General features: G+C 38.8%; 1 protein-coding gene across 1 annotated transcript; it reads right to left on the bottom strand.

Annotated features, from left to right (window-relative positions):
* Window positions 1–10,298: 10,298 nt before the first annotated feature.
* On the bottom strand, window positions 10,299–24,122 carry slc6a1a (solute carrier family 6 member 1a). The gene is made up of 15 exons (XM_051880652.1): window positions 23,898–24,122; window positions 23,267–23,571; window positions 23,021–23,152; window positions 22,635–22,735; window positions 22,404–22,513; window positions 22,144–22,276; window positions 21,799–21,933; window positions 21,615–21,718; window positions 21,156–21,280; window positions 20,913–21,025; window positions 20,223–20,354; window positions 20,013–20,115; window positions 15,047–15,147; window positions 12,413–12,580; window positions 10,299–12,313 (listed from the first exon to the last, which is right to left on the bottom strand). Exons 2-15 carry the CDS (start codon window positions 23,499–23,501, stop codon window positions 11,996–11,998), a joined length of 2,010 nt encoding a protein of 669 aa, XP_051736612.1. The 5' UTR covers window positions 23,502–23,571; window positions 23,898–24,122; the 3' UTR covers window positions 10,299–11,995.
* Window positions 24,123–26,492: the final 2,370 nt, after the last annotated feature.

Genomic DNA, 26,492 nt, shown 5'->3' with positions numbered 1-26,492 from the left:
TCTCTATATATTGTAATCATTATGATCACACACACACTCACACACACACACAACATGATATTAGCTAACTGCATGATTTGTATTATCTTAGAACTCTCTGTCACAGTCACCTCTGATAACAGATTACTCTAAATTGTAATGTAGAAATCTTCATTTTCTGTAAAGCTGGGGTTCTGTGAACCTACCCCTAAACCTAACCTTAACCCATGTAGTTACCTTATATTACCCAATACTTTCTTAGGTAAGTACAATGTAAGTACACGTAAGTGCACGTACTGTAAAATAAAGTGCAACCATGATATGTATTGTGAAAAGCACTATACAAATAAATGTGAATTGAATTCAATATTTTAAAAGGTTCACAAACTTGTTCTTGCCACTGTATGTCTGTACTTCCATCAACTACATGCTCTAAGCAAAAGAAACTCTTACATACACAAAAGGAAATCCTTCTCATAATACTTGTTTGTTCTTGAATTCATTCAAATCAATCAATGTTTCTTTTCTTCTTCTTTCTTTCTTTCTTTCTTTCTTTCTTTTCTTTTTTCTACTTCCACTCAAAAACAATGAATATTCAAGTCATTTGGATGGCAAATAATCATGTAAAAATCCACATTAGAAAGGGCCATAAATGCCTTGAGTTTTGTCTGTTGCATAATGTCAAAGAATCTGCTAGGAGCAAAGGTATTTGAAAATGGGGAAAAAAAAAAAAAAAGAGGACATGGTTTGGTATTTAGCATTTTCTTGGTTTGATAGAGACCCTATTTTTAAAATGGAGAAGTGCCCACAGTGAGACCGGAGGAGAGGGCACAGCAAGAGCAAACTACTGATCCATGATGCTTTGCAGTGAGATACCAGCAATTCATCCTACAATACTTCATCCTCCAAATCTATTAACTCAACGTAGCGAGACAAAAATCTTAAGCATGTATTATTATTATTTCTTTCATCAACACTGCTCACAATTATTAATCTGAGATAGGAATACTAGGACCACTACAGTGACATATTATTGTTTTATGTTATATTTCTTTCATCTCCTGCTACATTTTTTTTTTTGTTCAGTTCAACATTTCTCAATCCAGTTTATTATTACCTCTTCAATATACTTTATATGTGTAAATGTCCTGAATGTCAAGTTCTGTTTCTCTTTGAGAGTTCATGTGTGCCTTAAACCTGGAGCACACTACCAAAGCCACTTTAAGGAAAGCCTCCAAGGTTAGCAAAAAAACAAACAAAAAAAAACATAATGCTGTAGTATGCAGGGAAGGATACCAGAGGCCATTTTTTGAATTAATGTCAATGGAGGAGAGGCTTCACTATGCTGAATAAACTGCTTTTGTGGGAAAACAGCTTATTTAATGAATATTCTACATGCTTGCCATTAAACAATCATTTTGGATTGATATATTTTTAGAATTTACACCAAAAAATGCTCTTTTATTAGAGACAAAATTGCGTCAGGTAGGATTCAGTTCACGGCAGTTCTCATTCATTTCTAGGGTATCCACAAACAGTGACTGACTGTTGCACAACTCTGAAAGAAATTAAATAATGTAAAGGCACACGTGATACAAATTGGCCATTACGCTATCTCCAATGGTACAGCTGCGGACCCTGGTATCTCCTAACAATAAGACCATTTCTGACACTACACAACTGTGAGGCCATGAATGTATTGTGAATATATTTAGTCGTGACAACTGATCATGCCAATATGGACTGGGGGTCCGTTCTTCATACCTTGCTAAATACATTTGACAGATGCCAGATCTTCTAATCATGATAATTGATCTCTGACTAATTTGGTTCTTCTGTTTGAATATTTGATTAAAATATCTGGATCAAGCTGTCTAAAATTATTGCACATCTTTAGCTGCATCCCAGTTCAGAGGCTGCATACTTTGAAGGCTACATTCAAAGGCTGAATAAGTCACTGCGGCTCGACAAAGGCTGTCCCAATTTGAAGGCTTCTTCAAATGCAGCCTACCCTAGCCTTTCCCAAGATTCATTGCGCAACGGTGATGCGCAATGGGATTTTTTTAAAAAAAGAGAAAATGCCCGATTACACTTTTAAACGCAGGTATTGGATTTTAATTTACTTAAATATCTAACAACCAACCAGGTTGCTAACAACACAAATGTCAAAAAAAAGATGTAATTTAAGATGTAATTTTATAGATAGTTTATACTCTTTATTATGTACATAAATGGACCGAGGAGAACATATTTACAAAGGTTGTGAACCTTGTTTTGTTTTTAGTTTCAAAACACTTTCAAAAACGTCCAGAACAAATGTTACTGCTTCTTGTCATCTGCAGCTGTCATGGTTGCTAGGCAACAAGAGCAATCATCCATAGGCTAGACTGTCCCATTTAACAACACGTGGTCTGACATTCACAGACTTCAAAGGCATGACCTTTGAATTGAGACACAGCTTTTGTGTTTATTGAAAAAGGCATATATATCGATACTCGAAAACATGATCAGCAATGCACCGATTGGCTGAGACCGCATAATAGCCGTCACCTTTCAAATTAATGCACGGTTCAGACTAACTAGGTAATGTGTCTACAACTCCAGTAAAATTATTAAATAATTATTCGCTCATGAATAAATCTCTCAATAAGTAGCACTGGCTCTGTCTATTATAGACTACACAACATTATAGTTATTTTCATATTAATTTTAAAATGATATTATTATTATTATTATTATTATTATTGTTTGACTATACGTTTAAAAACCAGCACTAAAAATGTTGTAATTAAGGAAATGTGTGTACTGATAAAACCAAAAAGAAAATGAGAATGTGAAATATAGGACTTTCTGAAAAATTCAAGACATGTTGTATTTGAACATGCATTTATCATTCATAAAATCAACACAAGTATGTCCAACTTTACCATGAACCAATGACGCAGACATTAGGTTTGTGCTTTTCTCTGACTCTCAAAGACTAGAATATGCTCCAGTCAATGGAAACAGTCTAATTGTGTGTTGAGTTCAGTCTTAGAATGTTTCAGTAGTTGTTAAGTGTGTCCCCAGATTTAGTTGTCTTTTCGGATTAGGTCCCTGTTTGTTGTTATGATTACTGATTACATTGTTGGCCTGTTTATTGTTTAGTTTCTAGTTATTCCTAGTTTAGTAACTAATTACAGATCTAGCAGTAGCCTACCTCCACCTAGAGGACCAAATCATCTCACTTTATCAGGGGGGACGTCCTCTGGAGGATTTCTTGGACTTGTGTCATCAGGTGCCCTGGAATGAGAACACAGTCAAGATGTGTTTTTGGAATGTTCTTGATGACAATCTCCTGCAGGCAGTGCCTATGGGGAACTGTGGGAGAGGTTGAAGAGTACAATGATACCACCAACTTGCCAGGCTCTGAAAATGTTGTTCCATGCCCATGACTCCAGCTTAGGTCTTCGACCCGTCAGCTCCATCATAGCTTGTCTCTCCTTTTGTCCCACCTGGGTCGCTCGTCTCTTCGGCTACGCCTTTGTCTGTCGACCCCCTGGTCCCACCATGGACTTCCAGGCCTTTGGCTGTGCCTGGTCCCTCCACCCTTTCTGCTCCACCAGGGTCCTCCATCCCTCTGGCTCCACCTTGGTCCTCACTGCCACCAGCTCTTGCTCGGTCCTCTGATCCTCCGGCTCCACCTTGGTTCGAGATCGTGGTGTTGCCCTGGTTCTCCAATCTTCTGTCTCCACCTCCCTGACTACGCCTCGCTCTTCCATCCATCTGGCTCTGCCTTGTCGACACCTCTGAAGGCTCTGACATGAATCTTGAACTCTCCAGCTCTGTCAGACTCTGCCGGTTCCATCATGGCCTCCTCCGCTGGCTCCTCCATGGTCTCTTCCTCCATAACCACCCAGCCGTCCCCCCAAACTGCTGCACATAGATCAATGCATTCCTCCCTTTAATGTACAACCAGCCGTGACACTGAACTGGGTTGAGATATATACTGGCATATTCAGGCATGTACAAACATTTTTAATTTTGTCATTAAGACTAGTTTAATTGAAACAACAAAATGTATAATATAATATAATATAATATAGCAATAATACAATTAAATTAAAAATAAAATAAAGATAATATCAATACATACATACAATACCATGCCTTTGGTTTAAACTTCTTTACATTTTCTGTTTTAAAAAAAATCTGTACCAAATCTTTATCTTGATCCTACACTTGTGGGATTGTGCTGATGTTTGCATATTTCTGTTTGCCAGGACAGATCTATCTGAGTTTTCTAACGGGGGTAGGTATAGGTTGATCATGTTTTTCTGTGATCCAGCAAATAGACCATCACACTCTTGAGATGTCAAGTTTTCACAATACATCCAGCACCCATCTTTCAATATAGTGAAACCATGAAAACATCAAGCGACTCTACTGTACCATTAATGTACAGTGTAATGTAGTGACAAATACCAGTTTCCCTGTCTGTCAGTCACTTCGACGTTGTGTCGATGTACTGACACTAGGTGTCACGCTTGGGAGCCCCAAACACCTCTAATACTTTGAGAAAAGGCCAATGAGGATTGAAGTATATGGGTATAAAAGGAGATGGTGTGCTATCACTCATTCAGATTTGTTCTTTGGAGCCGAGAGGGTGTTAATGCAGTCACTCAGTCCATTCACCTTATCACAAGGGAAACTTGAGCTGGTGTATATTTCAAGGGTCAAGCATACTAGTACAAGGTCCTCCCTTTCGAACTGTCCCTGTCACCTTGCATCTTCATGAAACTTGACCAGCTAAGGGAAGTGGGCATTCACACTCTCAACTATCTTGACGACTGGCTAATTCTAGTGTACTCTCAAGATCTATTGTGTGCACACAGGAATCTGGTGCTCAAGCACCTCAGCTGGTCAGGGCTTCGGGTCAACTGGGAAAAGAGCAAGCTCTCCCTGCTGCAGAGCATCTCTTTTCTCAGTATGGAGTTGGACTCAGTCACTAAGATAGAGCGTCTAATGGCAGAATGCACAAAGTCGGTGCTGAACCACCTGAATGAATTCAGGTCGCATTCCCACTGAACCAATTTCAGGGGCTCCTGGAGTAAATGGTGTCCTCGGCTGTGGTTACACCGCTTGGGTTAATGTGTATGAGACCGCTTCAGCTCTGGCTTCAGATTTGAGTCCTGAGATGGGCACAATCCTTGGAAAGACTACGGGCATGGGTTCCCCTAGAACAAGTGTCGAGGCATGTTGTTGTTACAACAGACACATCCAACACATGCTGGAGCACTGTTTGCAATGGGCACACAGCTTCAGGGTCCTGGACAGCCTAATTGCAACACTACACAATTCATTGAACAGTAAATCCTTAGGGAAGCATGACCTGGTTGTTAGGTTCTTCAGATGTGCAAGGAGGTTAAATCCTCCAAGGCCATGCCTTAATCCCTCTTGGGACCTCTCCATGGCCTTGAGTTCATACTTTCGGGTTGTCTTGAGACCCCGGCCTGGCTATGTGCCTAAACTTCACATTACCCTTTTTAGGGATCAAGTGGTGAACCTGCAAGCGCTCCCTTGTGTTGAGGCAGACCCAGCCTTATTTTTGTTATATCCAGTGCACACTTTGCGCATTTATTTGGACCAGACAGACTGTTTCATACACTCAGGAGCAGCTCTTTGTCTGTTTCGGGGGACAGCAGAAGGGGAAGGCTGTCTCCAAACAAAAGATCATTGTGATTGTGGATGCCATTTCTTTGGCACACCAAGCCCAGGTTGTGCCGTGCCCCCTGGGAGTGTGAGCACACTCCACTAGTGGTGTTGCATCCTCCTGCGCACTAGCAAAAAATGCTATCTGTAGAGTGGTGGGCTGGGCTGGGCTGGGCTGGGCAATACCTTTGCGAGATTTTTTTTTTTTTTTTGTCCTTAGTATTATTAGGTATGAACTGATAAATTTCGGGCAACTGGCTGGCTGTATCACTTGCACACAGCACCTTTTCCCTCTCTGAGGTAATAATGTGTGCTTTCTTTTTCCATGTGAGTTCACTGTATTCAGGTTTTGAAACCCTGTGTCTTTCCCTGGGCAGAGCCTTGCTCTGCCAGCCATCACTGTGGCTGTAGCACTCCTCCCTTCCCAGGCAGGACCCAACACAGAGACTTCTTTCCACATGTGTTACTTCCCGGTTGGTAAGTCCATGTGATGTATTGTCCACATGTTAGCCAGGACGTGGTCCCTGCATAGGGAAAAGAACACTTTCCCCAGTGCAAACTCCTGGTCTGCACAGCTGTAAGTTTTATCTTTTATTACAAAAAAACAAACAAAAAAAAAACAGAAAAGGTCAAGAAACAGCTGAAGTGACCTATTCCCATTGTATGAACGGTCTTTACCCTCCCCCCAAGTGGTACAGTATATTATGGCAACTTACTTGGGGCATTGGGAAGGTTACGACGTGGCCTGGGTGCACTTGTTCTTAGGCACACAGCAGCCTGCTGACATCTGCACCACCAAACAGAACATGGTTTGAATGATGGAGAAATTATTTAGAGGATATTTAAACAGGGGGCACAGTATCTCAGTGGCCTCACAACAAAAGGTATTTGATTCGAGTCCAAGCTGAGGACTATTTCTATATGAGCATCTACAGCCAGTTCCTCTTTTACTGAATACAAAAATACTTGCTGCTGATAAACAAGCAACAGTGCTGACCTACATTGGGGGAGAAATGAGGAGCCCACAACCCAAACACTGATGAACATGGTCTCTTTCCCTGACTCAAGGTTTAAAAAAGATAACATTTATTAGGAAAACATGTCAAGCATTAGGTCAAGGGTAATATCTCAAAATAAGGCAACAGGTCTATTTTGAATGTCAAGAATGATTTTGTTGTCCGCACACCTTCATTCTATACCAAATGTGTTTTTAATTTTCTTATATTTTATAGTTAATTCTCTTCCTCTCTTTTCTAGGAAGCAGAGCCTGCTGCTGGCACCTCATCATTAGGCAGTGCTGAGTCAGGGCCTCAGCCTAGCCAAAGTACCATAGCCCTAAGTGAAAAGAGAATGAAAAAGTTTTTAGGAAGCCTCTTACAGACTTCAGTGGCAGCTATATCATCCCCTGAAACCAAAACCAAATAATCATTGAAGCAGAGCTTAATAGCTACATTCTAATCTCCAAATTCCATTCGATATCTTTTAGTTTGAATCAGACATCTGTAAATAAAGCAAAACAACAGAGAACCAAAAATAGCAGTGTCTTAAGATGCCATGTTCATTATATGCAGCAATAATCTGATTTTTCAAACATTGTGTTAGCGAGTTTAGAGATTTAACAGGAAATACACCTCTGAATGTTCTTAATTGTAGTTAAATCAATCTGAAAGTGTAAGAATTAGAGCAAAGGTGGTACCTGTGAGTTGGCATTTAGTTATCCCTTTGATGCGTACGATCACACCGGTGTGATCAGTTTTGGCTGGTCCCTGGAGCATACGATCACACCGTTGTGATTAGAACGTTCAGTGCATCACGTGATCAACTGCCAAATTCAAATGTGCTTGCGCGCTTTGACTGGCGCTAAACCAGAGACGGACACGCGCAGCACTTTTCATATATCACAAATATGCAGTGTTTTCAGCCACATAATGTTTATTTTAGGTTTCAGATATTTAAATACACATAAGTACTAACAAAACAATACATTTGGAGATTGTAAAATACACACTGATGTCTATGGAAGCAGCAATAACAATCCTTTCCATAATAATTAGACGACACATTTTATTCATATCAGATACACATTGTGTAAGTAACTTTAAAGTTTACTCTATTCTTTCCCAGTTCACTTACTTACCTTCATGTACTTCGGGAAAAGTGGATGAATTCGCGTGTTGTAAATCCAACAGATCCGATTCTCTGTGCGGCGCAAACTAAGATGGCGGCGCCCATCGCGCGTATAGCTCAACTAATGCGATCGTTATAAAGGTGTTTAAACAGCAAAACACATCCACTTGCACATATTTGTCAATCAGAAGATCAGATCTTTCATGCTATCGTTAACAAATTTGTGAATATTTCGAATAAAAAAGGAAAAATGTAATAAAAGCAGATCATCAGTCATACAGCGCTATTTTGGCTGCGGTGTGTCACGTAACAAGCAATGACGCGTCACCATGGAAACAATAAAGTGATACGTTCTAAATAACGGTCGCCTTGAAAAACTTAACTTAACTTAACTTTAAACTTAAGTGTGAAAGGGTAATATTATATTTTGTCTACACTGATGTAAAAATGTCATTGTCAGAATTGTGACTACATTTTATGTAATGCAATAGTACAAAAATTGCTGTTGACTTTCAAAAGTTGTAGTAACATTTTCTCAGAAGGTACATGAAATGTGTTGGTTATATCTTTTTGTTAAGATATTTAACATACTTATAAGTTTATCATGTCACATTACATATTGTAGTAGATAGTAGGTAGAGAGGTTGGCAACCTTTGAAACTCCATTTACACATAATGGTGTGGAAAGGTTTCATTTTAAGGGGATTGGATTTCTGTGGACAACATAAAAATGCCTTTTAACTTCAGGAAAACAACAACAACAACAACATTACCTCTTGGGGAGAACAGGGACTGCTTTTTGCTCTCTCATTCTTGTACCCAAGTGTGAACAATTGTAAATTCCTTAACCCCTTGCCTGGCCATGTTGCTGACACAAAATAGCCACACAGAAAGGACAGATTTTCACATTTCGCTTCAATATCATGCAACTCTAATGAAAGAGGGAGAGAATTTATTTGTTTTTGCTTGATGTGAAATTTATTTACTTCTTACACCTTTCCACAAGAGGTAATAACTGATAATGGACCTCAGTTTACAACCTTTTACTTCTTAATAGCATAAAACACACTAAATCTCCTAAAGATCTATTCAGGCTATAGTCAAGGCAGTTGGAAAAAGATGTACAAGGCTGGACTGGGTAAAAACCAGACAGCAGAAAACCAGATAACTAGACTGAAGCAGTGGGCAGACTCTTAATCCAAAGACAGATAAAGAAATCCAAACCAATGAAGCAAACCATGTCAAAAAAGTCTGGGAGATGCTGAAACTGGTTTTGGTTAAATGGAAACACAAACTCTTTAGGTGCTTGAAGATGTGGATTTCTCTATCCAAAAATGAGAGAGGGGTGGCTTGACACCATCTATATCTTATCCGATTGACTTCTTTTCAAGCATCCTTACTAGGCTACTGAATTGTTTTGGCCATGAGACACTGCTGTACCACAACATCTTACAGATGGAATGGGAGCATTGTTAAGTACATTAAGGAGTGGAAAGCTGATGTTAAAGATGCTAAAATGTTAGCAGGGGCTTGCAATATTCAGCCATGTTGTGTCTTCAGGTCTGCCAGGAGGGCCTAGATCCACTGACTGTGCTTGGTTGAAAGACTTGAGGCCTAAGATCTGCTCCAACTTGTGCTCTGCTTTATGCTAGAAACTGTACTGGCTCTTATGATAAATTGTTTGCGATGTTCCTCATTTGAGGGTTACTTGGATAAAAGCATGTGATGAATAGATGTAAATGTTACCCGTACTTGTTATCTTATTTTACTATGTATGACTATTTTTTTTATTTAAATATATTAGGATAATTCTTGTAAATAGGATGTGTTCTACTTTAGTTCTCTGCTCTGAGTGTGTTTATCACACATTAGTGACAACATTTTTTTCCAAGCTCTTGATTGGTCCATTCGTTTGACAATGTATGCAGATAATCCCCTTTCACAAGCACACAAAACACATGATCTTGTAACTTTTGTTTCACTTTTTTAGAGTCTCAATTAGCAAAATCTTTTTCAGCAGATTCATTAAATAGAAATACTTCAAAAGAATGACTTTTTCACAAATACGACAACATCATTACACGTTACAGCTAGTTCAGCAATCAGACATAAACTTTAATAAATGATATTCCCTTTCTTGGCCAAAGAACTGCATTTAAATTATTTAAAATGTATCATTCTGCCACAACAATTGAGTACCGCTTTTGTGTTTAGATATACTGTATAATGAACAAAATTGCACACACACACACGATCAATGAGTTTGTCTGAAATTATACCACAGAAAGAGCTGGAGTTTATGACTATGTCATGTCCATTCATTAGGGCCTCTGTATTTTTAACATGTTCATTCTTTCAGCCCAGTTAACAACTGCTTATTTTTGTATTCTGTGATATCTTTATTTGTAGCAGTTTTAAAGGGATTCTGTTTGAAATAATTAGGTTGTCATACAGACTCCTAATGAATGGCTTCTTGTGAAGACTGAGAATCAACGCACAGATTATAGACTACGAATATTTTCTGTTTATTCATACATTTTACATAACAATCGTGCTTTTTCATATGACACCATTTAAATACATGTCCTATGTTATAATTTTAGGCAGTGTAACAGTTAAAAATATACAAAACAATATTATTTCTTACGAGACATAAATCCTATTTGTTTTATAATCCTTTTTATAATCATCATCACTCATAATTTCCATAAGATATGTGCTTCAGAGATCAAAATATTATTGCAGAAAACAGCAATTGTTTTTCAAATATTTCAACATTTAGACAAAAACTCAATGGAGTACAGACATTCACAGTTACATGTTTTACACAATACAATTTTACAATAAAGTTCCAGATAAAACTGCAGTAAAGTATCTTTGTACAAAACTCACAGGACATAGCCATTTCACATTTTATGTAGGTACGTATCTCCTCTTAGTAAACATGTTTAACACGACCGAATGCTTTTCACGTGTAGCTGCCTTTGACGGAAACTGTCAGCACATCATTGCCCTGTCGTCGGAGAAGTCTCTGTACTCTAGGTTTTGTGCTTTTGCTTTTTTGGGGAAAAAAGGGGCAGAAAAGCCCTAATATATTTTAGTATATGCTACTTACTTAAAATATGTTATTAAGAAATATTTCGTATCCTTTTTCAAAAAGGTATGGCACAATATAGTATAGTGTAAACCATTGTATCGAGAGGGCAGTTCATTTTGTTTTAGCACTGCAACAATTCAACATTTTGGCACATGAAGTAACTAATGGTCATGCAAATCGCGACTACATAAATCACAGGCTTAAGGAGCTGATATGCACTCAGGGTCAGAGACATATCTGAGATTTTTTTTCTTCTTTTTTCGGATATTCCTGAGGGGACATGTAAACAGGACACTGAATTGACAGCACTCATCAGTAATCTGTATAATCTGCAAAAATGTTCACCCTGTGTTTTGTGGTGTTCTCATTTTCGGTATTTTTGTACCCTGTGCTTTACAAACTACACACTGACAGGCATAGATTCGTTTTTGCTTTAGTCTATGATTTTGGTCCTTGGTCTCAACATTAAAGTACAAAGCTAAAAATCACATACAAGTATTTTCTCTTTTTTAGCTCAGAAAAGAAAAAAAAGTAACATATAGTAACAGTCTCTCTCAACAAAAATATTCAACAACATATAATGGGTCATCCAAGGGCTCTACCGAATAAAAATTCATTGTGCTTCGGACACAGGGCTTGCTTGATGCACCTTGGTTTTTACAAATGACCCACAAAATCATAATCAGTTTTTCTTTGATAATCACGGACTCCCGCTTTGTCCCAGTGCAACATAGAAACTGTTTATACCTCACATAAATAGTTTATGCATTGCAAGACAATGCACTGTCCTTAAATCTAACTCACAGTATAACCTTAGTAGAGACAAATTCACATAATACATAGTATAAGTCATTTTTTAACACTGACACTCTTTGCTTCACATTTGGAAAGCTTACAGAGTTTGTGTAAGTTTTTCAAATGCAAGTGATTGTGTGTTTGTTTGTGTTTTTTTTTTTTTTTTTTTTTTTTTTGTCACATTTTATGTTTAGTTTGATTATTTATGACCCCTGGAGGTAGATGATTCTATTACTGTATAAACATGGAAGTCTTCTGTGTTGTTGATCTTTGATTGCTCTCTGCTGGGGTTCATCTCTACTGCTTTTAGACATTGGCGTCGTTGCCAGGGTTAGTTGGAGATGAACTATCAGCCTGCACCGGTGGCTGAGACTGCGGCTGTGGTTGTGGCTGCGGCTGCGGTGGTTGTTGCGGTTGCTGCGGTTGTTGCGGTGATTGTGGTTGTTGCGGTGATTGCGGTTGCTGCGGTGCCTGGTCTGGTTGCTGCGGTTGTTGCGGTGACTGTGGTTGCGGTGACTGCGGTGACTGCTCCGGCAGCTGTGGCTGTGACTGAGGCTGCTGTTGCTCCGGCCCGTTCTCCTGAGCACGCCTCACTGCTGGAGGCTGCAGCATTATCCTAAGCCGCTGAAATGAGGTCCCAGAACCAGCAGCAGTGAGCACAGATATACCATCTAATGCCTGTGTTAACATTGTTCATTATTGTATATGTAAATGAACAGTTACCTCCTTATATGTCCCCTTCAGGGTGAGGAACATGTAGCCCATATAACCAGGAATGAGAACCATAGAGGATAAAGCCATGAGCCAGCCCACTCCTTGTCCCCATTTAGGGAACACATAGTTGTTCATTGTAAGAGGAACCATTTGCACCGCGCTGAAGAGGAACACACCCTGTAGAGAAGCTCTGTTTAAAAAAATGCTGCAGTTTTCACATAATTAACTACTATGTACTTACATAAAAAAAAATAAGTACAATGTACTTATTGTGTTCATAATGTATTGCAAACACTGTGCTGCTATTGAGGTGGATATGGGTTATTTAAGGACAGGTTTGGTGGTATGGGAAGATTTAAGGGTGGGTTAAGGTGTGAGGGATGGGTCAACAGTGTAATTATAAATTTATTACAGCTGTAATTCCATGCAGGTATTTTTTAAAATATATTTACAATCTAAAACACGTATGTACACAATAAGTGCATTGTATCGAATGATTAATTTAAATTTTAGTACAGTTAAAGACACCTGATATAAAGTGGGACCAGAAACATTAATAAGTATGCCTTATCATAGTCAAGAAATTGAATAACCAGTAAAAGAACACTGTTTTATGTCAAATAAACCCTTAAGATTTTCTTCTATTATAAATATTACATTTAGGTTCAAGTTAGGTATCAAGCTGTTAACTACATTTTTATTTACATTTTTATAACTACCATGGACCATGTTTAGAAGTTTGGTTGTTTTGAAGGTCATTCTTACGTATGTGTCCCTCATTAACATGTGCATATAATGAATCAAATGGAAATGTCTTGGAATGCTGCTTGCTGGAAACAACAATAAAGCTTTTTACTTTTGGTACAAGAAGAAGCACCTTGAACTTTTTTCTCATTTGTGACCCTGGACCACAAAACCAGTCATATGGGTCGTTTTTTTAAAATTGAAATATATGTAAATATATAATATATATATATATATATATATATATATATATATATATATACATATATATAAGCTGAATAAATAAGCTTTCCATTGATGTATGGTTTGTTAGGATAGGACAATATTTGGCCGAGATACAACTATTTGAAAATCTGGAATCTGAGGGTGCAAAAAAAAATCTAAATATTGAGAAAATCGCCTTTAAAGTTGTCCAAATGAAGTCCTTAGCAATGCATATCCACTCACAAAAATACATTTTTAATATATATGTAACCCCTCACCCAGGTCCTACTCGCCCCACTCTGCACGGGCCTCGAACCTGGGTCTCCGGCATGGGAGTCGGACGCTCTAACAAAGAGGCTAAAGGCTGCAACCCCTAACATCAGTCGCTAGAGCATCTCTTGAGATCAGAGGAGTGAGGTTTATTCGCACAGCAACTACTAGTTGGCCTCCGTTACACTCACCCCCCTAAACCTCACTCCCATCCGGGCCAGGCACCAATGTAACCCCTCTACCCAGGTCCTACTCGCCCCGCTCTGCGCAGGCCTGAGATCAGAGGAGTGAGGTTTACTCGCACAGCGACTACTAGCTGGCCTCCGTTACATATATACAGTAGGAAATTTACAAAATATCTTCATGGAACATGATCTTTACTTAATATCCTAATAATTTTTGGCATTAAAGAAAAATCGATAATTTTGACCCATACAATGTATTGTTGGCTATTGCTACAAATATACCCGTGCGACTTATGACTGGTTTTGTGGCCCAGGGTCACATTTTTATGCACAAATAAATAGCTGAATGACTGGCACTGACACTATTGCAAGACAACTAAATCTGAACTGATTTGAGCTGGATAAGGACACTAACTTTGCAACACCTGCACTGTTATTGAACTGAATTGCATCAACATTGAACTGACTCGAGCTAAATAGACCCTTTTCACAGACTGTGATGAAGCTTTTATGGTCATCAATATTGTAAATCCTGCAAAGTTTTTTATATTTTAATTAAAAAAAAAATGTATGTACATTTATAACACTATACTATGTTATCAATCTCTCTCTATTCCCCCCCCCCCTCTTTTTTAAAGTTGTGAAAACACTATTGTGTAGTTTTTCTTTTGCTATTTGCACAAATGGACAAAAAATTTTTAATGAATAATATATTTAATGAAATTCACCACGATAAAAGTTTACCTGACTATGACGACTTAAATTCTGAGAAACCTGGAAATGTGAAAAGGGTCTATATAACTGCTTATAGCTAAATTGAACTTGTTTCATAATTGATGCACTTTGCAACATTAACATTATTATTTTAATGCTTATTAATGTGAAGCTCCTTTGAAACAATCTGTATAGTATAAAGTTCAACTTTTACTTTGTGTTACAGTAATTTTTCAACACATCAAAAACAAATCAGTAGCATAATTTTGTTTTCAAATGTACAGTTTCCAATTCCTTTCCTAAATTTTGTCACATTTTGGATTTGACACAGTATTCAAAGAATTTTAACAACATTAAATCATCTTTTCAGGAAAGAACTTCTATAAAAACAGGTATAATCTACTTTTATCCATTTATTTTAATGTTTGTCACAAAAATGGCAATAGCTTTAACAAAACGTCAAAATCTGGTCATGTTGTATTCTTCATGTAATGTCATATTAAAAAGAATAAAGTAGGTTACTTACAGCAACAACTAGAGGGGTGAAGAAAACCCAGCACAGTTTCCACCATATACAAGGCTTGTATCCAATCATTTCCTGGATGTTATCATAAAACTTGTTCACACCTGAAATTACATAAAATTTAATAGAGATTAGATCAATTCACTGCAACTTTGTTGCAACAATTTGATTGATGGAATAGACTGGAATACATCCATCTATCAGTCCATTCATCTTTCTATCTGTAGCAGTACAGAGGATTCAGGGGTACTCTATTCAATCTGAACCGAGACATTTGTTGTATACGAAATTGAATACTCAAAACATACAGTGTTGGGCAGTAATGAGTTACTGTAACGCGTTACAGTAATAAGATTACTTTTTGTAGTAATCAGTTACTAATAAGATTTCAGAAATATTATTATAATTACAATCCATAAAATAGCTTGTTACAATGTTATTTTTGTTGCCTCAACCACTACTGATTTGAAATCCAACAATCCAATCATTCTTATATTCATTTTCGTAATCTTCACAACTCGCAGGTGCATGTAATGTCACCACTGCAGCAAGCTAGCTTGGAGCTTACATTCAGCAGCTGGAAATACTGACATTACTTTGATTTTATCATGAGAAAAGATGACAAGAACACCATCCGAATTTCATTCATACTACACACATTCATACTAAATAGAACAAACTTTTTTTAACAGTCATGAAAAAAGTTTCAAACCAAATGCAGTACCTATGAGATTTCAGATGCAGCGTAAGTGATATTATGTTAAAAAAGCTTGGGATGGATGGTCCCTATCCATCTGACCCTTGTCCTAAATATTAACTACTAGCATGTGTTACATATCTGCAACAGAATCATACATTTTCAGAAAAGGTACAAAAGCTTTCACTGGTGCAATACTTCCCACGGTCATGTTCTGTTTCTCTGTCTTGTTTAGTTTTAGTCTTAGATTTCCTTGTCACAATTTGTCTGAGTTTAGTCATTCATTAGTTGCCATGGTCCCTAATTAGTCCACACCCGTTCCCTGTTCTGTTGATTACCTTCCTCTGTGTATTTAAGCCTTCAGTCTTTCTCAGTTCTTTGTCTTGTGTTAATGTTTATGGATTGTTGTGTTTGAGTTTATCTCCCTTGTGGATTAAGTTACAACAACCCCGCTACAGAACAAAAGACCGCAAAATTGGATTATACCTTTGAATTTAAACAATGGATATCCTTGCAGTCCACCTCCTCCTGCTGGAGCAGAGGAATAGGTCCCTCGAGGACATTCTTGATCTGGCGTGACTCACTCACCTTCCCGACCGCTTGCTTTGTGTATTCTACAACACCAGCCAGGAATTGCCAGAGCCCACTGCTGACTCAGAGCTCTGGAACACTGAGGTACACACGCAGAGCTGGGTTACTGAGGAGTTATTGTCTAGTGAGCTAGATGAGGAAAGGTTTGCTGTATTGCAGTCGCCGCTGGTCCCATCCAGTTCCAAGTCGTCAAAGTCATTGCTGGATAAACCTAATTCCAAGCCGCCCAAGTCATCGCTGGTTAAGTCCAGCACCAAGTCTTCGTTGCCAAGCTCCAAATCTCCTTCATCGCGGATGGTCCTGCCCAGCATTCTTCTCCCTCCTTCACTGTCAAAGCCATCCAGTTCATTGGCCTCATCTCCGCTTGTCTGCCTTCAGCCCTCGGCTCCTCCAGTGGTTCTGCTCTGCTGGACGGATCCACTTTCCAGTCAGCTCTCCCCTGACTCATGGATCCCTCAGCTCCACCTCAAGCCTCCAAGTCTCTGACTCCACCTTAGCCCCCCAACCCATTGGCTCCACCTTGGCTCAATGCTCCCTCGGCTCCACCATGGACTGCCATTCCTCAGGCTCCACTGGGCTCCCTCATCCCTCTGGCTCGACCTTTCTCCACCATTGCTCTGGCTCCACCTTGGACTTCTGAGTCAGCAGCTGCGCCTCGACCCTCCACCCCTCTGGCTCTGCTATGGCTCCTCCTTCCCTCCAGTTCCACCACTGTCCTCACTCCCAAAATCTCCACCCCGGCCTGTCAAACCCATGCCTCCACCTCAGTCACACTCACCTCCAGCTCCACCTTGGCCTTCCAGGCCTCACCCTGCCTCTTCGGTTCTTCAACTCCACCTTGGTCTCCACCTCCACCGTTTTCACCTCAGTCAGTCGTCTCCCTGGTACCACCCGGTCTTGCCACCAACGCTCCACTATGGCTCCTTCCTCCATTGGCTCTACTGTGGACCATTCATCATGGCTCTGGGTCATCCTCCTGCTCCTCCCGTCTCTGCTCTGGTTCCTCTTGTCTCCACCCTGGCTCTTCACACCATCATCTCCACCCTGGCCATCGTCTCCATGTTGTCTTCTTCTGCCTGCTCCTTGTCCTCCACCAGAGCCCCCTCCCTCCTGCCCTCCTTAAGTTTGGACTATAGTGTATATAGCGTGAGGACACACTTTCCGGTGGGGGTTGGGGTTGTTTTATGCCACAGTCATGTTCTGTGTCTCTGTATTGTTTAGTTTTAGTCTTAGATTTCCTTGTAACCATTTGTCTGAGTTTAGTCATTCATTAGTTGCCATGGTCCCTGATTAGGTCCCTCAGTTCTTCGTCTTGTGTTAACGTTTATGGATTGTTGTGTTTGAGTTATCACCATGTTTAATAAAAGTAGTATATCTTCATTCATTCTGCATCACACATCTTCATTGTGGATTAAGCTACAGCAACCCCATTATAGAACCATTTTAAAAGGTACACTTTTGTACCTTATTTACCTCTTAAGACTGCATATTAGTGCTTCATCTTAAATATACATATTAGTGCCTAAATGGTACATGTTAGTACCTTCTGAAAAGGTACCACCCTAGTGAGAGCTTTAGTAAAAATTTTTTCTGAAAGAAAAGCAAAATGGAACTTTCACAATGCCCAATCAGAGCAGCATAATGTCATAAACTATGGCAACACTCTCCCTAATGTAGAGACATTTACATATCTCATGTAGGTAATTTGTTTTGTCAAGTCCTGTTAGCAAAATAGTAAATGTCAGAAGAGCTGACAGTGGCCAAATTGTCAGATTTAAAGAAAAGGGAGACTGACAAGGAAAATTGTGCATTTGCAAAAGACTGGAAGACAACTATGCATTTATTCTAACACAAAAACGCACCAAACCTTTGTGCTTAATTTGCGCCAAAATGCAACTGTTAAGAGTGGTAACAATAAGCACCACTCATCAAAGAACACGTATTTTGAGCAAAATTACCCATAGAACATGGAGGTGATAAAAAAAATAATAAAATAAAAAAAACAATGAAAAGAGAGAATCATATTGAGTATCTAGACGTATTATAGTCCTGTGGAGTCTGTGGACCTTCAGCTAAGTGGAAAATTGTTGAGTGGACCACAAAGATTTAAATTTGAGTACTCCTGATCTAGAGCAAAGACATGGAAATGTCATTCAACCTAAAAAAAAACAAAAACGTGTGATAGGATGGTTGTGAAGAGGGTAAACATGATAAGTATGGTGGCTGAGAGAGCTCAGTGCACTGCAACTGAAGAAAACACATGCAAATAGAAAAAACACCAGCAAATTAAGAAAACATCTTCATCAGTTTGACAACACATGTGCTGCAAATAATCACAATGCAACCAAATACAGAAACACGCTGCAAATAGCACAGACGACAATGGAAATATTTCAAGAAGACCCCAATAAGTGACGAACCCATGCTTATTTTTCGCTTATTTTTGCTTATTGAACTCGTCAGTGGTGTTGTTGATGACCTGAAAGGTGAGTTTTTTTTGTTTATTTTAACATCCTCATGTGCGTTGTGAGTATTTGCAGCACATTTCTGTATTTGGTTGGGTTGTGAAATTTTTGATGTTTTCTTAATTTTCTGGTGTTTTTTTTTTTTTTATTTGCATGTGTTTTCTTCAGTTGCAGCACTTTGAGCTCTCTCAGCCACCACAGATAAGGACAGAAAGGGTTGAACTGGATTCAAAATTGTGAAGGCTTCATTGTATATCAGACACATGGCTCTCAGAGATGAGCAGCTAATACAATTTCCCAGGCAGCTGCTGATTGACAGATTGGATTAAGGGGCAAAAATGCCAAGAAGATCCATGGAAAATCAGGCATGTCACACTACCAGACAGCAAAGGTGGCAAAATCCTACCAATGGCTTTAGTTGACGACAGAGGGAAAGCAGAAGCACTAATGATGGCAACAGACATATCGGGGGACATATACAGAGTTAACAATGCCAGTTACTCAAGGTACAGAGACTCTAGAAGAAAGCTCATGAGACTATTCAGCACCTGCAGGCAACAGCATCAAACACTAAATTCCTGACCACGTCATCAAGAATAATGCCCTAAAAAAAGACAGTGGTGATGTAGAAATCCCAAATGACCATAGCATAAACAGGAAAGAAGAGCTTGAGAAATATAAGCTATAGGCAAAACAAGGCCAATCTAGTGCTGAAGGTTAGGAACTAAATGAATGAATGACATATCAATATCAACGAAAATGACAATCTCAAGCACTATTTTTATCATCATTGTCTCCTAAGGACACAACCTTAGCTCAATTTATGATGGTTACCAACGTCAGTTTGTAATTAAATTCTTTTTCCTTACATACACGTTAATTGGCCGGTCTATTCAAAATTCAAGATTTACTGACATGGTAAAACAAAACTTTGCACATACATACACACACATTTGCACACATATGCACTTAACAGAAATATACAATATACAAATGTATACAAAAGTATTTTTGCAACAGTAATGTCACTGATGTCATTTAGCAGTCAGAGCGGTCCTGTCCAACTGGATGCACTTTTGTCATGACAGAATTATTGATGACCATTTATGACTGATGACCAAAGCATTTTTGTCCATTTTTATAATGCTGTACAGTGCAAAGGACGAGCACAATGCAAAATACAGACACAATGTAACAGGACGTAAAAAGGACTCACCATAGCACCAGGAGATTGAGATACACTCAAAGAACACCAGGAAAAGCAGACACATCCCACTGGCTGAGTAATAGTCGAAGAGTTTAAACACATAGAGGCCACCCTAACACAAGAAAAACACAAGTGTGTAATATAAGTCCCTGTAGCTGGCAATCATATTAGTGCACAGTCTCATCATCACCTCATCTGCTTTATTCAAGTCTGATGTACCTGTGTGATATTGGACAGCCCAATGGCGTAGGACACAATGCAAACACATGCAATGAAAATCTCTCTTCTGTTCCTGAGCAGCCGCGGGAACTCATCCACCAGAGCAGTGATGAAGCCCTCCACTGTGCAGAACTGCAAACCAATGTCAACAATGCTGCTGTAATATTGCATTTATATGGCAAAATTGTTCAAAGGTTGTTTTAACATTGTTTCATGGCTGTTTGTTGTTGTAATAGCACAGCTATTACATAGTGACTTTGAACATGGCTTATCTAATCAGATTTTAGCTGTTTTATTTTGGTTTTATATGACTTTCCAACAAAGAAAACAAGAAGAATAACAACAATAAAAACCAACACAACTCAGTGACTTTAAAACACACACAATTTACTAAATTTGGTATTTTTTATGCAACAGGGTTGGGATTCAGTTTGGTTTAATTTGAACATTGCCACTAAACAAAACCAAAACTCCAGCTTAATAGATAAAGAACATCAATTTAAAATCATGTAGCCATAAAGGCAGAAATCAGCATCAAAAGATTTTTTGGACTCAAGGCTAATTAAGTTTTTTAATGCTCCGTATGTTTCCTTGTGTGGCCACCAGGGACACCGTCACTGATGCCGGAGTACCTAGCAGATCCGTTCACTTCTGTTTCTAGGTCAGAGCTTGAATATGTGATATTCTCACCTGACTGTCGATTCCCAGCATCAGCAGCATGGAGAAGAAGAGAATAGCCCACAATGGTGAGACGGGCAACTGCGTCACAGCTTCTGGGTAAGCTAAAAATGCCAAACCAGGACCTGCGCAAGGCATGAAAAAAAAAGCATTTCAATTATCTGAAAGAAATATCTAGATATTAAATGATGTAACTTTCTGAAATACCACTACTTCAAAGTGCAATATTATAATTATGTAAAATGAGTTGATTACCGGATGCAGCTACATGAGCAATTGGTCTCTTTGTCACATGTGCCATGAAGCCCACAATAGAGAAAATCACAAATCCAGCAAACATACTAGTGAAGGAATTTATACAGCACACGATGATAGAATCCCTGCAAGAAAAAAAGGGGGGGAGAAAAGGATTCTGTCTTCAACTGTGCTATAAAACGTTCTCCTAACTGACCTGGAAGCTGCACATCAATTTGGCATTTAAGGAGAAGATTGATTATGTAAGCGATATATAGCCAAATGCAGTTTAATTTAATAGTAATTCTCACTATTCATAAGCATTCATAAGCATCATGACAGTCAGTCACAGTTATACTTGTTCACATCACACATTATTCACAGCATCAAAAAAGGTTAAAATCAAAGTTTAGGGGCCTGAAACAGGGTCGAGTTATACGAACTGATGAAATGTTGATTTTAAAACTGCGTCATTCATACCTGTACACATTGTTATTGAAAGGGTTGTAGCTGCCCAGAGCAATAAGGGAGCCTAGACCCAAACCATAGGAGAAGAAAATCTGTGTTGCAGCATCCAGCCAAACCTGGGATGGAAAATCAAACTATTTAGCAGCTAGACTGGGTTTGTTCGATCCTGTTTGAATGGTTAAACATGTGAAACTACCTCAGACTCCTTAAGCTTCTGAAAATCAGGAGTGATATAGAACAAGATTCCCTCTTTAGCCCCAGGCAGGGTCACTCCACGGATAAACAAAATGAGCAACATGAAGTAGGGGTAGGTGGCAGAGAAGTAAACAACCTGCAAAACATTGATGTCTCTATAAAATATTCTACACATGTATTTGTTCAGCATGTAAAACAAACTGCACTGCTTTCATGGGACAGGTAACTCACAGAGCCACAGTTTATTGCAACCATGTGTGCTTTACATTTAATGTGGTGATATTATTACAAACTCACTCAAATTCCAGACCGAAGCCCTTAAGACAGACCAACAAAGACATCTCACCTTTCCGGTCCAGCTAACACCTTTCCAGATACAGAAGTACACGAGGACCCAGGCAATGGCCAGTGTTATTGCAAGTGGAACACGAATTTCACCAGGTTTTTCTAAGCCATCAGTCATTTGATGCACATTGCGTCTGTATAAGCACATCATGCAACACAATTACACTTGACAACAAGACACTCACTGGACACATGTATTATGTATTTTAATGTACAGAGGTCAAAGTAGGTCATGCACATTGATTTTTCATCAAATCTTACTCCCAAAACTCCATGACAGCACTGGTGAGATTGGTGGTGTCTACTATGCTGTAGTTTGTATAACATCTGTCTGTGTTCCATGGATTGTTACACGTTTTCCATGGAAGCTCCTACAAAGAGTAGAACAATGCTTTACATTTTTATTTAATAAATACCCCAGAATAATGACCTAAACATGCCAAGTTTCCAATTTTTTTTTGCATGCAAGCACACGTGACAAGGAATGCTTACAGTGGTAAAAGAGTTGTATAAGTAGTACAGGGCCCAGGCAATGATGACAATGTAGTAAATGTTCAGCCAGAATGAGAGAACAGCAGCCGCAAGACCAACACCTGTAGTTATGACATATTGTGTTATAACTTACATAGCAGCATGTCAAAGCCAGCATATACAGTACGGCTTTTATGCAGCATTATAGACGCCTTATTAAATTGGAAGAACTGCGAGTACACTGGGATCTTCAGAACAACATATATCAATCGTAACAAACTTACAACACATTACCCATGCGTTCAAATCTACTCAAAGTCTCACACACTTCTAGAAACCAGCTCGTATTTATAGTATTAAGTAATGGGGCAGATGGGAAAGAAAAGTGCTGAATAGAAATGATATACCTTTGAACATTGGAGCTAGTTTCCAAACCCCAAGGCCGCCAATGGAAGTGTATTGTCCAAGAGCGCATTCAAGAAAAAACAGAGGAACTCCCGCAAAAACTAGCGTCAAAAAGTAAGGAATCAAGAAAGCCCCTGGAATCACAGAAATACATGAAAGCACCAAGTGGGGCTGTGCACAGCAACACAAAGCACACATTCATCCTGGCACAACATCTCAGACTCTTGGAGAAGGTGATCTGCTCTTACCTCCGCCGTTTTTCCCGCACAGATAAGGAAATCTCCACACGTTGCCCAGGCCGATGGCGTAGCCCACACATGACAGGAGAAAATCAAATCTCCCACCCCAAGTTTCTCTTTCTGGAATGTCTTTCTTCTTCTTCTCCGGTTTGGCGTCCTCTGATTTGGGTTTGTCGTTAGTTGTGATCTCGTTGAGTTCCGTCACAACTTGTCCGTCGGTGTTTTTGGTGTTGTTTGTCGCCATGTCTCTGATTTCAGACAGCAGCAGAGATCCACACAAACCCCCGATCGAACTCGACACAGTTTCAGTTAACCTGAAGACACCGAATCACACCAAATCATTGTTTTTCCAACCGCAAAGACAGTCCGCTGTTTGAAATCGAAGGCGACACACAAAAACACTGAGATCTGCCGTCTCTAACTGAGACAGAATTGTCTGTCATGACAGTCAATTTAAATATTTTTTAAAAAAAATTTCAATCGAACGATCAGTCAGCTTCTCAATTATGTGTTTCGACAATGTTTTGGTGTATTTACTATTGTTATACCCCTTAAAATGAATGCATATAAACACACACGCACACTGATTTAAACATTTTTCAAATCAGTGAAACACTGAAAATCATTTCCATCTACTTACAGTGAATTTGGATTCTTTTCCAAAGGGAATATGTCCGTGTGTCATGCAGTGAGGTGTCCGTAGATTCCTCTCTAAGTTGTAAACTTCCAGTATGACTATAAACGAGTGTTGTGTCCATGTAAAGCGGTCCAGCGGGAGCTGTCCACGGGCGAGTGGTGCTGAATCCACCGAGCAGCGACTGTCTGAGATCAGCAGCTACTCAACATTTCCAGAGCGTCAATGTCATGTGAAAGTCAACACCCCCCACCAACACCCCCCAACGGACACACACACACACACACACACACACACATACATTTTCAGGTCAAGCACGCAAGTCTTTACCATTATGTGCATATGTTAACATCGTACACAGGAAATTATTTTGATCTCAGTAGAATATTCACAACTCTTTGGAATTTAAATGCAAAAGCATATGCAGACTAGAAGTTATTTTATTTCCTTTGAATCCTTAAAATCTTGAATTGAAATTTATGAAATTCTCACATCTGGGGCTGCCATGAGTTAAAAATGAACTCATGCATTCATTGCTCATTCTAAAGAAGAATTGCAATCATCAAACCCAGCCCACTTCAAACCAAAGTATACCATCATAAATATGACAGATGAGGAGCAGAACAGGTGAAGCCACTGATACAGCATCAGGTGTGAGCAGGAACATACCATCCCTCATCTGAAGCTGAGGACACTTCAGAAGAAGAGGGAATGACGAGTGGTCTGGGACGCAATCTTTTATCGGACTGCATACAGCACAGACTTGACCTTCTGTCGGAAGTCCTTAAAATGTGGTAAGCATTTTCAACATTTTCAATCCATGTCATGAACTTTACCTTTTAGTTAGCTTTTTGATTTCTACTAAAACCATAAATGACAGAATTGTGAATGTCATTAAACATTGGTTAATGAAAAGTGAATGAGCTGAATGAGGGATTTGGGTCAGAGTGGTGTAGATTTCACCTCGTCTCTCAGAGCTTGGCTCAGAGTGGAGAACTCAATTGGAAGCAGATGGTGAACCAATGAGGGGTGAACTAACCTACTAATGATACTACATGAAATTTAGAATTTGCACTCCATCTGGCTGCATCTCCCTTCGGTTATGGGCTGAGAAAACATGACATATTTATGCACCTGCTGTGGACGCTTGAGTACTTTTGGCTTGCTGGTGACACCCATGTTATGCCCAGACAGACTCATTTAGACAGATATACTTGATAATCAACTGCTGCCCATCAAGGGCAAAATAATTATTTAAAATTAACTATACTGTAGTTTGGAGTCTGTTGTTTTGTGTTTGAGAGAAACACGTTTGGTTTTTGAAAAGAAGAAACTGGATCTATCTGATTTTGACCATTATTGCGACCCTTGATTTGACTTTCTTTGACGTAATGTAATGCAGTCAGGTTCATTCAGTCATATGAAATCATATTTTAATGTAAAAAAAAAAAGAAAGAAAGTTAATTTGGATATCACCATATGAAGCATAAAAAACAAATACAAATTCTTAATATGTAAATTATAAACCAAACTATACATTTGAATTGTATGATCTGAAAGAACTATTATATCTATTTATTGTTTATCAGGCTTGTGTATAGATCATCTTAAGTGGATTATGTAGTTTAGTATGTAAGTTGAGGAAGTCTTATTAGGTTGCACAATACACTCTAAAAAATGCTGGGTTAAAAACAACCCAGGTTGGGTTGAAAATGGACAAACCCAGCGGTTGGGTTAAATGTTTGACCAACCTGCTGGGTAGTTTTATTTAACTCAACTATTGTTTAAAAATTACTGTATTGCTCGCTTAAAATAAACCGAAAATATGTTGGAAATGAACATTTATTAATATATTTAATAAATTAACATTTATTAATAAGTTTAATGAATAATAATTAAACAATAAACATTTATTACATAGCTAATTAATAAATGTTCACCTTTTGATTATTATTGTTGCCTCTAGTAATTATGTGTCTGATTTTTAATTTCCAACCTATTTTGGGTTCATTTTAAGCCAGCCATATAGTAATTTTTAAACAATAGTTGGGTTAAATAAAACTACCCATTTAACCCAACCGCTGTCCATTTTCACCCCAACTTGGGTTGTTTTTAACCCAGCATTTTTTAGAGTGTATGACAAACAATTGTTCGAAATGAACTGAGAAATAAAAACCATCACAAATCTGCATATTTATAAATGATCTGTCTCATCTACCCCATAGTGACTTGGGCTTGATTTTGTTCTAATGAAATATGCAAATGCTGTCGGCTGTATGAGAGTGATCAATCCTTCTAGTGTCACTACTATTCGAGAACGCTGGTGTTCAGTGTCTCTGACCTGACTTTGCAAATCTCGATAATTATATAGTACAGCGAATCTAAGTGAACCAGGTTCTGTGTGAGCACTGCAGACCATTGAGGTGGGCTATATAAAAATATACATCCCTCAAAGCAGTATGGGGCATCGAAATCGTTTTAAAATTTTGTTCAAGTGTTGCTAGGCAACAGCAAAATGGTCTCAGCCTCCTTGTTATATTAGTGTTTCTGCTGGGGTTTGCTCCCATTGATATCTTCAGGTTTTTTGTCTCCTTTCATTAG

The sequence above is a fragment of the Ctenopharyngodon idella genome, chromosome 22, assembly GCF_019924925.1.
Source record: "Ctenopharyngodon idella isolate HZGC_01 chromosome 22, HZGC01, whole genome shotgun sequence".
NCBI lineage: Eukaryota > Metazoa > Chordata > Actinopteri > Cypriniformes > Xenocyprididae > Ctenopharyngodon > Ctenopharyngodon idella.
This window is presented reverse-complemented; position numbering and strand designations above follow the sequence as displayed.

What these genes read in the sequence shown, in the direction of transcription:
- slc6a1a (XM_051880652.1), bottom strand. Translation starts at nt 23,501, where the DNA reads ATGGCGACAAACAACACCAAAAACACCGACGGACAAGTTGTGACGGAA. An exon ending in TATACAACTCTTTTACCACT is followed by an intron (nt 22,514 to 22,634) that starts GTAAGCATTCCT and finishes TACTCTTTGTAG; the next exon opens with GAGCTTCCATGGAAAACGTG. An exon ending in TTCAATAACAATGTGTACAG is followed by an intron (nt 21,281 to 21,614) that starts GTATGAATGACG and finishes TTTTTCTTGCAG; the next exon opens with GGATTCTATCATCGTGTGCT.